The 14,587-nt window shown below is 37.2% G+C and overlaps 1 protein-coding gene across 3 annotated transcripts; it reads left to right on the top strand.

The window, feature by feature from the left end:
• The first annotated feature begins 2,863 nt into the window (after positions 1–2,863).
• Positions 2,864–11,265, top strand: LOC131159608 (protein SENSITIVE TO PROTON RHIZOTOXICITY 1-like). Of its 3 annotated transcripts, none has more exons than XM_058114643.1 (2): positions 2,864–4,369; positions 10,774–11,265. In XM_058114643.1, exon 1 carries the CDS (start codon positions 3,037–3,039, stop codon positions 4,360–4,362), a length of 1,326 nt encoding a protein of 441 aa, XP_057970626.1. In that variant the 5' UTR covers positions 2,864–3,036; the 3' UTR covers positions 4,363–4,369; positions 10,774–11,265. The 3 variants fall into 3 exon arrangements, with proteins under 3 accessions (XP_057970626.1, XP_057970625.1, XP_057970627.1); XM_058114642.1 differs by lacking the exon at positions 10,774–11,265 and adding an exon at positions 7,145–7,479; XM_058114644.1 differs by lacking the exon at positions 10,774–11,265 and adding an exon at positions 4,754–5,134.
• The last annotated feature ends 3,322 nt before the right edge of the window (positions 11,266–14,587 follow it).

Genomic DNA, 14,587 nt, shown 5'->3' with positions numbered 1-14,587 from the left:
TAAGTGTAGAATTTACCAACATCCTTCTTAGATGAGGATTAGTAGTAGGAATTCAGAGAAGGAAGGATTAGCACTTCAGAATATCTCGGCAAAAGAGTTTTGCAATGAGTGAGCAAAAGAACTTTGGAAGAACAAGGTTGCTTTCAGCTTCTCAAAACAGATTTTTCAATTCATGGTGTGTTTTGATTTTCAAAACCATGTTTTTATAGGCTTTCAAGCTTGTTTCCATGTTACAAAAGTTTCCTTAGAGAGTTTCCCAAGTTGTTAGAAATTTTGGAGCCCAAACTGCTATTTTTAAAATATTAGATTTAAAAAAAAATTGCCCGTTGAACAGTGTTCAAATGTCTGAAGAGAAGGTTCAGACGTCTGAAATGTCGAGTTCAGATGTTTGAAGTGCCGGGTTCAGACGTATGAACAACTACTGCCTATTTCAGTTCTGTCCCAGAAAATCTTCAGACGTCTAAGCTTATTCTTTAGACGTGTGAGGTCATTCTTTGTGCTGTTCAGACAGCTGAAGTTCCTCTTGTGAACAGTTTTCAGATGACTGCCAACTGTGACCCCACTTGAGTGTTTTGATCATAACTTTTTGTGTAAAACTCTAAATTAGGTTTTCTTGGTTTCAAAAGAAAGCTAAGAGAAAATCCTATAACTTTCATGTTGAACATATTTTAAAATAAGGATATTTTGATAGAGAACAATTCAGCTCAATGCGGATGTATAAAAACTAACAACATTTGGAAAAACTCTTTTTGGTGTATTTCATTCCAAAAATGATTATAACATTTTTAAAATAATTTTTAACCTTATAAAAATTTTTTTCAGGTATTTTAAAAGGTATCTAGGTCCAAGAAGTTAATTTAAGAGTTTCAAAATATTCAAATAATATTTTAAACATTAAAGCACTTACATGAGACTTCTAAGACACTAACATTCTAAACGCTCAAGTCTTCATGCTTGCTTTGACCCTTTCTTGATCTTCAAGCTTTAATATTTTTTGAGCTCTCTCACTTTACTTTTCTTTGGCTCTTTTGACTTTAAACATTCCTTGGCATACATGACCTCATATTCTTCAAGGTTTAATATATCATCTTTAAATCCATGTTTTGACTCATTTAAGCTTTATTTGATCCTTGTGAGCAATTTCACCTTACTTTCTCATATGTGAGCTCTGAAATAATATCACTCACACATATATGTTAAATTCCACTTGTTTGTTAGCATCAAAACAATAACAAGATCTTAAGTCTTGTAAGGCCAACAGTCCACATATGAGGAGAGATTTGATCAAAAAACGTCTTCACGGGTTTTCCACCCTCATCTAATATCCTCTCCATCCACATATTAAAGTTTCTTACCTGATCCTCTCCGGCCTCATTGAGGAAAGGTATAATTATGATATTTAATTTTCACAAGTTAAGAAATAAAAGCAATATTGAATAGGGAAAAATATATAAAAATTGGATTAAATAAAAGCTAGACCTATACTTAGGTTTGCATGAGCATTAATTTTTTCTTTTCCTTTTTTGAAAAAAAATTTTCTCCATTTAACATTATAGGTCATGCCTCTCACTATTCAATAATAACTAAGAACAATTTGTTTTACTACTATCACGACTCATTACTTTCAAACTTTTATCGTGTCATCTCCTAAGAGGACGATTTTACTTTTACAACTATGTCATTTTTTTTTTTCTAAATTTTTTTGGGCCATCAATGATTTCTTTTTGTCCTCATTTACAATTATCAATCTTCACAAATTGTACAAATTTCTCTTTTCCTATAGTCAATTTATGTTGTTTCTAAAGGGTTGCCATCTATTAACTAACCATGTGATATTGACATTGAATACAATTGATATTATATCATTATTGCCATGTGGTCTTCTATACATAATATCATTAATTTATTCTTTTACTTTAGTATGGCAAAGTAAAATTAATGTTTCAATTTCATAATATTGTACACTTAGTAATTATTAGAAAATATTTTCTTAGTATTATGATTTCTTCACACACTATGATATACATTTAATTAAAGTATTGATTTACATGGTTTCCAACAATCCAAGAAAAGAAACATTGATTATTTAAATAAAAATAATCTCCAAATCAAGTGATAAAAAAAATAAAATGTATGTGACCAGTAAATTGCACAGGCACAGAACATGATAAAAAAAAAAAAAAAAAAAAGAAAATAAATTAAAACTAACCTTCGTGCAAATGCAGCTATGAACCCAAAAAATCCAAACTAAGTTATGAAACAAATCAAACTCAATACAACAAATTCAAACTCAGTAAGTGAAATCAATGAAACTCAATGATTTGCGCTTTTGCTTTACGGTAAATAAAAAATACCTACTCCATTTTTTCCTTTAAATAGCTTTCCTTGCCTTCGAACGGTCACCCGTAATCTCCCAAATGGTCACTTGCAATCTCCTATTGTCCTCTCCCTTTGCAAACAGTCATCTGAAGGCTTGCGAGTGAAATGAACGGGGCAAGGGTAGATGAAGCGAATCTCGCAGGATGGACTTGCGAGATTTTCCGCGTGTCATACTCCGTGCCATTTTCGAGGAAAATCTCGCAGGACTATCTTGCGAGATTTCTGCCACGCGTGAGCGTTAGATTGAATTTTTTTATCTAAATAGAGTATTATTTAATATTTTTTTTAATTTAATAATAAAATGAAAAAAAAAAACTCATAATTTGGGAGGCACAAAGTTCAAATTTCTCAAGAATAAAAAAATATGCCATTGCAAATCCCCACGACTAACCCTAACATAAAAAAATTTTAATTGCATTGAACGCGGGGGCGCCATTCCCATGACTAAAACAAAGGGGGTCTTCTACATAAGCACCCCAACATTATTCATTATAGTATACAAGCCTTCTAATGGACAGCTCTTCAAAATTGGACATGGTCATTGGTTGACTCTGAGAGTCCCTTCCTCCTCCCTTCCCACCATTTAACTACCCAACACTCCGTGTGTGTGAGGTCCACCATAACGGCTGCACCGGCAGCCGTGACCGTTACATTTCCATGACGCCGAAATCCAACGGCCACGATTCCTCGATGGTCACCGCCGCCAGTGGGGTACTCCTATGTGTTCAAGGCTCAGGAGCTATTTTCCAACTGCCACGTGTAGAGACGCGTGCGGGAACTTTGGCTTTTTCAGTCCGCCAAGTCAATGCCGACGGAGTGTTATCATATACGGTTGGGTATCACTCGCGATCGCGAAATCCTACTCGTACATTCCCCATTTTGCGAGCCACGATGTCTGACTCCGGCGAGCCACGGCAGTTCCCGGCGGGAGGCGACTGTTCTAGGCAGGCCGCCGACCCTCGCGTGCCTCTGCTCAACCTTTCGATGGTTCGGGATAGAATGGATGATCTTCAGCGATTTCTATCGGACTCGGTCAACAGCAACACACTGCTTGGCAGCGATCAGATGCAAATGGTGTCCTCGGAGCTCGTCTCTGCCATTCACCAAATCATCGTCAACGGCGCAGCTTTACTCGCCTGCACTCAGGCTCCGGGAGCACCGGGCGTGTATGATCCAGTCAAGGCCCCTGCTAATCAACGGCTGGTCGACGGAATCAGCGCTCCTGATACAAAGATTCCGATGAAAGGCGAGGCGGTCGACGAGGAGGCGGTTGATGAGATGGACGGTGACGATCAGTGCGAGATCGTGGAGCTCGACGCTGTGGAGTTGCTCGCCGAGCACATCCACTTCTGCGAGATCTGCGGAAAGGGGTTTAAGCGAGATGCCAATTTGAGAATGCATATGCGCGCCCATGGAAATCAGTTCAAAACCCCAGAAGCGCTCGCGAAGCCGCCGAGCTGCGCTGAGACTAAGAAGACGAGGTTCTCGTGCCCGTTCCAGGGCTGCAATCGCAACAAATCACACAAAAAATTTAGGCCATTGAAATCAGTGATTTGCGTGAAGAATCACTTCAAGAGAAGCCATTGCCCTAAGATGTACTCGTGCAATCGGTGCCACAAGAAGAGCTTTTCCGTTCTGGCTGACCTCAAGATCCATTTGAAGCACTGCGGGGAGTCCAAGTGGCGGTGCTCGTGCGGCACGAGCTTCTCGCGCAAGGACAAGTTGTTCGGGCACATGGCGTTGTTCGAGGGGCATATGCCGGCGGTGGCAGAAGAGGACGAGAAGATGAAGGAAGATGAAGAGGAGGAGGAGGAAGATCAGCCGGCGAAGGAAGCTGAATCGGCGGCAAATTGTTCCGATGATGGGTTTTTCGAGGGGTTGCTCGAGAAGTTTGGAACAATAGATAATTACTGTTTACAAGACATATTGGGGTCTCCTAATAGTTTGCATACTGGGATGGATGAGGCCTATGACTTTTTATAGTCCTCAGGTATATTTTTGTTCTTTGATGTATTTGTGATGTTTTTTCCCCAGTTATTTTTGTTCTTTTTGGGGTACATATTGTGTATTCTTTGTGAGAATAATGACTGCATGCGACCCCATTTTAGTTGGGATTTTGTTATTTGTTTATTATATCTTTTGTATCATTTTCTAATAATATGCTTCCAGTTTCTACCTGCAATAAATGCCGTATTCTGTCTGCTGACGTTATTTCAGCATCGTTGATGCAGATCTTGGTAGATACTAATGTTTCTCTGGTACCGTGGAGTTTATTTTAGCTAATTTAAAGCTAAATTGAGAATGAGGAATGATTATAGTATATAATTGTGAATTAAGAACTAACTTGAATTAACTGGGCATTTGGCATGTCCAGGAATAGGACGCCATTCCCGTGGGAATCTGGATGAAGGGATTAATAGATGGGAATGTTCTGTGAGCATAATGGGTTCCAAGAATCCTTGATGTAAGGTTCCAGGAATGAGCCAAATGTGAGCATCAAAGATTACTGATTCGGAGACGTGGAAATCCTTAAAAAAACTTCTTCAATCAAACAACTAGTACGAGTTATCATTATTTTTAATTGTTAATAGCATTCTTTTGCATCTTATTAGTTTTGCCAAGTGTGCTAATACTGTTTTGAATTTTAGGCATACAGATTGTCTTTTCAGAAGACTATTAGGGAGTGAATTGCTGTTATAATGATAAAGGAATATATGGCTTGACACTCAGATTCTGAGGCCATAAAGCATAAACCATAATTGTTAATTTCTTGGTCTTGTGGACTGGGAATTTGAAGAGAGAAAATGAAATGAAAGGGAGCAGACTGTCTGGAAAAATGAGAATTGTTAATTTCTTAATATTGGTGGGCTGAAAATTTGAAAATTCAAATGAGATGAAGAGGAACAGATGTGTCTGGAAGATGGGTTACATTTTGTCTTTGAAAGAGCCAAATTTGTAGGATTTTTTTCCTGATAACTAGTTCATGGTATTTTTTTTTTGGCTTGGTGAGATAACACAGCATATGAAAAATGAACAAAACAACCGAAGGACTGCGAAAAACATAACAAGACAGAAAAACTGAAGGAAACCAAAATAACCAAGAACAGAAAAGACAAACAAGACAGCCAAAAGGATGAGACTAACAAAGAGCCTGGAAACCAAGATCTAGTGAGACAGCTCCTCCCTATCAGCTCTTGGAGCAAACTTAGCTAAACCTTGTGCCAAGGAATTAGCCAACCTGGGTACAGCCAAAAAGCTTACAGGTTAATAGCTGGAGATGATGGGAGTGATCTAATTGTATGTTAAATAACAGGATAGATTTGTAGTTCACCTTGCCCTTTCCATCCAGACTGTTAACAAATTACCTAGGTCTCTCCATCCATAACCACCTTCAACCAGTTCTAAAAAATCAGAGATGTTGCCAGTACGCTGGCTAGGGCTTCACCTTGCTCCACAATGTCCGCTATAAACCCATTTTGTTCTAGCGATGGTTGAAATCTTCTCTGTCATGTCTTGCTACACAGGCTACGAAGCTAAGAATGATTGAAGGATATGAAAATTTACTTTAACACAACCCTACAAGGAGGGAGTCCAAAACAGTTTGGTATCTACCTTTCCTTCAAACTGATCTACAAGGGATGTTAGATATGGAATGTTCTGTGAAGTGTTTAGTGATCATGCCTAGGTGTCACGATCCCATATCAGATGCGTACTAGGGAAATCTTAGGCTTATGAGGATGATTTGGGCTCCAACTATGTGAGACACGTTTTATAGGACAAACTCATGAGATCAATGGGCCAAAGTGGATAATACCATTCTGGAGTTGGGCCCAAGGCCGCTACATTTGGTATCACCCTAGGGGTACTATCATGTGGATGGATCTTATGCAGAGGTGTAAGCTACTCAAACGAGGGGGTTGGAGATCAGATGAGAGAGCCTGTCATGGTCACACATCGAATGTGTACTAGGGAAATCATAGGCTTGTAAGGATGGATTGAACTCCAACTGTGTGAGACGCCTTTTGTAGGAGAAACTTGTGAGGCCAGTGAGCCAAAGCGGATAATACCTCACCAACGTTGGCCCCAAGACTGTTAGACTAGGCACAAATCTAGGGATATCTCCTCATCATAAGAAAATCTACGGTTTCTGGTTTCCCAAATAACTGAGAAAAGAATAGCAACAAATAAAGGGAGCTTATATCCATTTAGATATTGCTTCCTCAAAAGGAGGTCTGGTTGAAGGATGTGATGCATCCATTTCAAGGGGATATGCTTCTTAGATATTCAGCTGGATTGGCATTCTCTGTTGACTTCTTAGGCTGTGCTGAATTCCTTGGGCTGTTTTTCACACTTTTTGATTTTCTTATTTTACCTGGTGTTTCCCAGACTTTGTTAAGGAGATGCCTCTTCTCCTTATTGTACATTCTTATTCTATCTAATGAATTTCTTTTTCCATATAAAAAAAAGAAAAAAAAAATTCTCCAGTTATCCACTTTAACACCTCACCGGGCAAACCAGATCATCTTGGCTAATTGATAGTTGAGAAAAAAGTGGGAACAGGATTCTTTTTCCCAATTGCATAGAGGGCAATTGTGGTCATTGATATGAATGCTCTCTGCTAAAGTTCCTCTTACTGGCAGTGAATTGGAAGCAACTTTTTCCATAGCATGAGTTTGAGTCTGCAATTGATTCTAAGCTTCCACAGTTTATTCCAAAATTTTCAATCTGCCCCAACTGAGTTAAATCTACATGATTGGTCTGTCAGGTATGCAGGTTTTACAGTGAATCTGCCATCCTTCTTGTGGATCCAGCACCATCCATCTTCTGTGAAGGTGATTGGGATGTATATTTTGGAGATCTGCTTCCAAGTTTCAGGGTGAAAGATTGATTCCATTTTCCTGATGTTCTATTTTGAGTGATCATCAGTAAGCTCTGAAACCATGATTGGACAAAACTCTGAAGCCTTGGATATTTGGTACCCTTGGTTGGGTCCATGGTATTACTAATTTGAGATTGTGGTAGTTTTACAGTGTAAATGAACTTGAAACTAAATGACTACTTGCCATCATTATTATTTCTATGAGAAACTTTGTTCCAGAATGATTTTTGTTTGGGTCTTGTTTGGCTTTTGTTCTACAAAAGGTTTTCCTTTGAGATAAAAGTTTCCTTGCACCAATAAGGTGCAGTTTGCATTTTTTTTTCTTCATCTTGTTGACAGTGGATGGAAAGAAACTAATCTAACATTGCATTTGGGAGCGTGGGGTTTTAGCTATGGATTTGATATTGTGTGAGTTTGGATAAAATTAATGTATAATTATATTAAAATTTATCAAAAACCCTACAATTTCAATCCAATGGATGAACTCCATTCTCTCAAAGGCAACATGAGTTTTTATTTTTGCTTTCTCAAACTTGCATTTGGAAATTGTGAGAAGCGGATCGTGTCAGTGACCATGCACATTGTGAATTATTTGGCCCCACTTGTTCTTAATGGATGAGGGATACTTCCAACGAGAAAGATAATAAAAAGAGTTGGCGATGGGCTGATCAAAAATCAAAGTTTATTGGAAGTTTGCTCTAAAATTCTTGAAAAACAAAATTAGGTTTTTATGATTACATTGGCAATGATCTGGCAAACTAAAAGAAGGATTATTTAGAGCAAGCCCACTGAACAGTGTGTACAGTATAGCTGTTGGATGCTTAGGACACCCAATCTTTAGAGATAAAAAAAATGTGAACTCTTTGTATGCTGTATGCCTTGGAATTGATTTTTCCCCTCCATAGAATACATAGAAAAATAAGATCTATCAAACCCAGATTGGTAGTGAGCGCTTTGAGGGGGAGGCAGGAATGGAGCAACTATGCGACTCATTGAGTATATGGTGGCGCAATAACTGTTTTTGCAAGCTGTTCCGCGCCCGAGTTCTGAGTTAGAGAATACCTTCTGTAGTGTGATCAAATCAATGTGTGCTTGGTTCCCTTAACTCTCCAAAGGCAGAATCCAGGAGGAAAGCTAGACTCCTTGAAGCGCATTTCTGCTTTTCAAGCCACTCAGAATGTCGGCCCGCCATTCCTATTTTTTTTTTTGGAAACATTTCTAGTTGTTTTGGTAGATGGAATGACAGAGCCATTTTTCCTTTTTGGAGGGCAGAATTGAAGTATAGTGTCAAACAAGTAGGTGTAATTGTTGGGTTCTATGTTGGGAACTCAATGGAGTCAGTTGTAATACTCTTGCTATAGTGAAAAATATGCTAGACATGCTCAATTGGGTCAAAGTTGAGTTAGATCATGCTCAAATGACCAAAATCCCATTCACACACACACACACACACACACACGTGTATGTATAGCTGTTTTTTAAAAATGCACCCTTAAGTTGCCTCCATGGGGTTAAGTTGAAAAAAAAAAGGTGCATTATTTTTACTATATATATATTTATTAAACTAATGCAGTTTTCAAGTATATGTAATTTTTTAAATATTTTCTTCTATTTTCACAAATCCTATTTTAATTGGCAGTTGCATAAATATAAATTCTCACTTTAACTAGCCATAAGTACCAATATCTATCCAGATTCGTAACTACTGATGAAAGTTATGGAACCATGGCTTTTGCTTATGGTAGCCCCCTATCCCCTGCTGATCGAAAGTCTGCAATCTGCATCAGCATCAGCCACTGCCAGTAGCCCAGTGGTCCAGTTTACTACATAACATGTGCATATATACAAACCTTCTAGAGTAGACAAAGTGATACCCCAGTAGCTATTCTGGTGACAAGTAGAACTTTCCCTTAGTTGCTTGCAAACTATGCTCCAAAAAGACACAGGTTGAACCTTAACTCTTTCCCCGTCAAATGACTATTGCCCTCTGTTTCTCTTTTGAATATTTAAGGTTGCTTTCCTTCTCAGTTTCATTCTATTGGTGAAGTTTCTTTAATTGTGCTCACAATGGATGCCTCTAACTACACTTATTGCCCTCATCCTCCTCTTCTGTCTTCCCCTTAAAATTTTCTTGGACTTATTCATTTATTTTCTATTGTTAATTTCTTATTGATCACAAAATCTTTAAGTTTCTTGTTGGGATTGACAAAGGGCCATGGACATGATCATGAGACGGTGAGTGCTGTCTCTTGACAGGTCAACTGAAGTAAAAAAAAAGAATGTTCCATTTCATTATCTCCTCGCAGTTTGTACAACCCTGAAAATATGGATATACCACTTTCCTAGTGTCCAATAAAAGAGGAACACGATGCGCCTAGGTTCTCAAAATGTCAGCATATGCCTCTTGTGCAATGCCTGATTAGATGATATAGGAGAGTATATGAACTACAGTTCTGGAGGGCTGCTTATAGAGCGTCTATCATAGAAATGGAGAGCTGCTCATGGAGGATGTTATGTCCAGCGAGTCGAATTTTTTATTTTTTTAACTAAAGGAGGTTGACAAAAAAATGATCCATTTCATTATCTCTTCGCAGTTTGTACAACCCTGAAAATATGGATATACCACTTCCCTAGTGTCCAATAAAAGAGGAACATGATGCACCTAGGTTCTCAAAATATGTCAGCATATGCCTCCTGTGCAATGCCTGATTAGATGATATAGGAGAGTATATGAACAGTTCTGGATGACTGCTTATAGAGCGTCTATCATACAAATGGAGAGCTGCTCATGGAGGATGTATGTCCAGCGAGTAGATTTTGTGTTTTTCGGACAGACCATTGCCCCAAGCATTTGTCTTGGTTAATGGAGTTAATGGAAGCCATGGCCTCTTGATGCAAATTGAAAATATTGTCTACATGTGTGATTAGTTCCTATGTCTAGCTTTCTATCATTAAATAAGACTAGGAACTGAGGCCACTGGGCCATAGAGTACCAACACCATTACCATATGCCACCACCACCTGTTGTTGGAGTCATCACCACGAGTCACTGGTGTTGTCATTGTTGTGCCACCACCCCTCTCCTTCACTGCCATCACCTGGCATCGCTTCCTCCGCTGCTTGTCATCGTAGCCATTGTCAATGTCACCGCTGCTGTCGTCACCACAATCACTGCTGCCAGTGTTCCTGCCACCACCACAAACACAGCTTTGCGTCGTTGTCATCACCATCATCACCCTTGGGCACTGCGGTTGCCTCCACCACCACCTGCCACCATGATACACTGCCATCATTCCGAAATACCACCTCGGAACTACTTTTATTCTATCTTATTTTACTTAAACAATATAATTTTCATGTTTGACAAACAATGTTTTCTTTATGTTTTTAAAATTTTCCATCGAAACAGAAACTTAGAAATGAAGGTTCAACTAAAAAAAAGAATATGTAAAAATATTTTCGACAACTATACAAGCCCAACGTAACTCCTTACGAGACATCACTGTTATTTGCAGAAGAGTTAGAACCTGAGCCACCTCTCTTGCAAAAGGGCCTGAACCTGATCTACCTCTGTAGTTGGTGCTATGCCAGGTAAAGGAATGCAATGCAATTTGCAGTTGTAACTGTTGTGAGCGAGCAATTGCTGTACCTTTTCTTTTGCAATGTGTCCCATTTTTTCTTTGGAAAGAGTCAATTTTTTACAAGCTTTCTACGTCTTTTTTTTTGGATAATTAGTTTATGTTATTGCTGTGAAATGGATGTGAGATTGTGATAACTTTATGGTGAATGATCTTGAAACTGATCATGTAAGTCACTAATTGTCATTCTTATCTGTACTAAAAAAGCCCTGACCCAATCCCATTTACATTCGAGTCAAATTTGGCTTGGGTTCCATGAAGGGTTAGGGGTGGGTGGGAAGTTTTTCATTTGTGAACAGTTCCTCTGCACTCGTGTAAAGTGCAAGATGCATATATATCTATATATATATATATTCCTGTCTTGTTAAGTGGGTGTGAAGAAACTTCTTTAATTCCATTTGGGAGCAGCGACTTCCAGCAATAGATTTGGCATTGTGAATTTGAGTAAAATGTGATACAAAATTGTTAAAAATTCATAGGCTCAAATCAAATCTCAAAACTTCATGGCACCATGAGAGTACTCTCGCGTCTGGAACTTGTGAGAAGCAGACTGCCTTTGATATGCTGTAGTCCAAACCCTCTGGGGGTTAAACATATGCATACCCTAGTAGGTATTCTTGTGATAATTAGGACCTTTTCTTAATGCTCTGTTTGGAATTTGAAAAATTTTATAAAAATAAAAATATTAAAAAATTTATATTTTTATATTTGATTATCTTTAAAAGTGGAAAAAAGTAAAAATATTCCAAATTTATAAGTAAAAATTTTATTTTACGCATTACTATATTTAATTTTTATTAATTTTTTAGTAATATTAAAAAAATTTTTTATTGTTGATAGTATTTAATAGAGAAGGAAAATATAAGGAAAAATGAGTTTTCTCTTTATTTTTCCTTTTTTTTTTTTTTTCATTAAAATCCTTGATCCCAATTAACCCTACAGCTGTGTGCAAACCATATTCCAAAAAAAATCCAAGCTCCCCTAACATGATCATAATTGTTAAATGACTAATGTTGCCTTTTTATTTGTGTTTAGGGTATGAAAAATTTTACTTGGAAAAAATAAAGGAAAGGAGGAGGAGGAGGAGACTTATTTTCTATTCTCTTTTCCTTCTATGTTAAATTCGATTCAAAATAAAAATTTATTTTAATATCAATATAAATTAAGAAAAATGAAACATTAGTGATGTGTAAAATTAAAATTTTATTTATAAATTTAGTTATTTTTTATTTTATTTTTTCACTCTCATTGATAATCAAACAAAAATGTAAATTTATTAATATTTTCTTTTCATTTGTTCAGTGCTTTCCGAACGAGACCTTAAGGGTGTTTTCTTTCCTCAAAAGTTTCATTGCTTTTGATGTTGTTCATTTTGGATGCCTTGTTGACCAATGAATTAATAGTGAATGTTGCCGAGCCTATCATTGGCTGATCATCTTTGCCCTCCTTTCTTGTTCCCTCTATATATTTTGGGACTTTCTTTTCTCTACTTTTATTTTGTTAATTTTGTAGGTAATGTTTGGTTTACGGAATAGTTATTCTTAAGAATAAGATGGAATGTAATAAGAAATTTGAGGATGGTTACTTTTATGGTAATAGCTATTTTTTTGTTATCCATTTCTTATTATTCCATTCAATATAAAAATAGAAAAGAAATAGATATTTCTATGGTAAAATTTAGGAGTGGTTATTCTATGTTTCTTATGGAGTCGTAAAAATTCTCACATTATAATTTTTTTATAATAATAAAATGCGCAGGCCCGCCACATGCACACACACATATTATAAATTATTAAATTCTTTAATTATAACTAATTTACTCCTAGTAATAAACCTTTTGCCTGGCGCATATAAACAATATTTACTAAGGGCCTCCTAATAAGACTCCCTGGTGTGGAACATAGTAGTCAAAAGCGCGCCTAGGCACAAGGCGCAGAGAGATGACAATACCAGCACCTCATCACTACAGAGGTGAGGCGACTTATAAGAGGCGTAAGGGGGGGGGGGGGGTGTTGAGATAGTGAGGCGCATTGATGCGCCATGAGTTGCGCCTTAAGTTTTGAAGCTATTAGACTATGAATAAAGAAATAGCCAAAACGAGTTGTAGCCCTTGTTCGACTTGAACCAAAACGAAACTAGCCGGAACCCTTCTTTGACCCTTAGAAAAATTATGACACCAGTAGAGCCCTTTGCACCTTCATTCAACTCGAACCAACACGAAACTAGCTGGAACCCTTCTTCTTTGACCCTTTGAAGCCGCACGACATCAGATGAAGCTTCGTGAGTTGACTGAGTTCACTTTCGAGCCTTCGTGAGTAGTCAGTTAATTTGCTTCGAAATTCAAACCAGTAAGTCTTAAGTTCTTCTTCTTCTTCTTCATCTCCTTCATCGCTTTTCTATTGCTTGCTGCCTCTTCTTATAATATTATATGTAATTAATTATGTAGTTTAATGCAAGTTTATAACTAACACATAATACTTTTTTTTTTTTTTTACTGAATTTAGCTATTGTTTTGTAATTTGCTTGGAAATGCAGTTCACAAACTATACATTTTTTTGAAATATATGATACATTGCTTTTGCAGTTAGGGCACCAGGTCATAAATCTTAAATGGATTCTAGAAGTGGAATTGAAAAGTCTTGACTTTGCAAAGAAAGATTCTGCATGAAAGTATGCACATTTAGATGATAAAAAATAATAATAATAATAATTTGACTTGCAATTTTTGTGGCAAAGTCACGAGGGGAGGAATATTTTGGGAAAAACAACATATTATTGGAAGATTTCGAAATGTAAAAGAATGCTTTAAGTGCACTGATCATGTACGTGCGGAGATTAGGGAGTATATGTTGAAGAAATATATAGAGAATAAGGAAAATGAGTTATTGCCTGACTTTGATGACATAGATCATTATGGTGAAGATGAAGAGGATGAAGTTTAGGAAATTGACACTCGTGGCAAGAGAGTGCTTACTAATGGAAGTAAAAGTCGAAGTCAAAGTTCATACCAATCCACCTTGAAGAAACCAAAATAGAAGAGGCCTATAGACTTGTTTTTTACTCTTGATCCAAAGAAATCGGTTCAAGCTAGGAAAGAAGGGAAGATGAAGCAAACATCAATAAATGAGGCGTGCAAGAAAGAATTAAGAAAAAAAATGCAATGACAAATTTTGCTAGGTGGATTTATGATGCTAGAATACCATTTAATGTTGTATGTTTGGATAGCTTTGCTGTGGCACTTGAATAAATTGTGCAATATGGTTTTGGAACAAAACTGCTTAGCTATTATGAAGTGAGAGTTCCTTTTATAAAGCAGAAAGTTAGTTGAATGAAAGAGTTGATAAAGGTCCATAAGAAGGAATGTGCAAAATATGTGTTGGGGATGTGGCTCATATTTTGAGTGGAACACATGCATTGGGAAGCATCGTGAAGCAAGGAAAAAGAGAAAGGTTTGCAGGATGAGGAATAACTGTCAACGGTTTGCATTGTAACTATTGACGGTTTAGCCTAAACCATCGATGTTTTCATTCGGTGCAAATTACAATTTTTGAATTTGGAGATTAGTAAATTTGGGGAGGGGGGATCAAAGGATTTTCCTTCGAGAATTGCTATAGGGATGATTTAGATATGATCTAAGGTTCCTGTACGCTTATGGTTCATTTATAATCATACTTTGTAACCCTAATTATAA

Source organism: Malania oleifera, chromosome 7 (genome assembly GCF_029873635.1).
Source record: "Malania oleifera isolate guangnan ecotype guangnan chromosome 7, ASM2987363v1, whole genome shotgun sequence".
Taxonomy (NCBI): domain Eukaryota; kingdom Viridiplantae; phylum Streptophyta; class Magnoliopsida; order Santalales; family Ximeniaceae; genus Malania; species Malania oleifera.
Note: the sequence above shows the minus strand (reverse complement) of the source record. Positions and strands in the feature narration are given on the sequence as shown.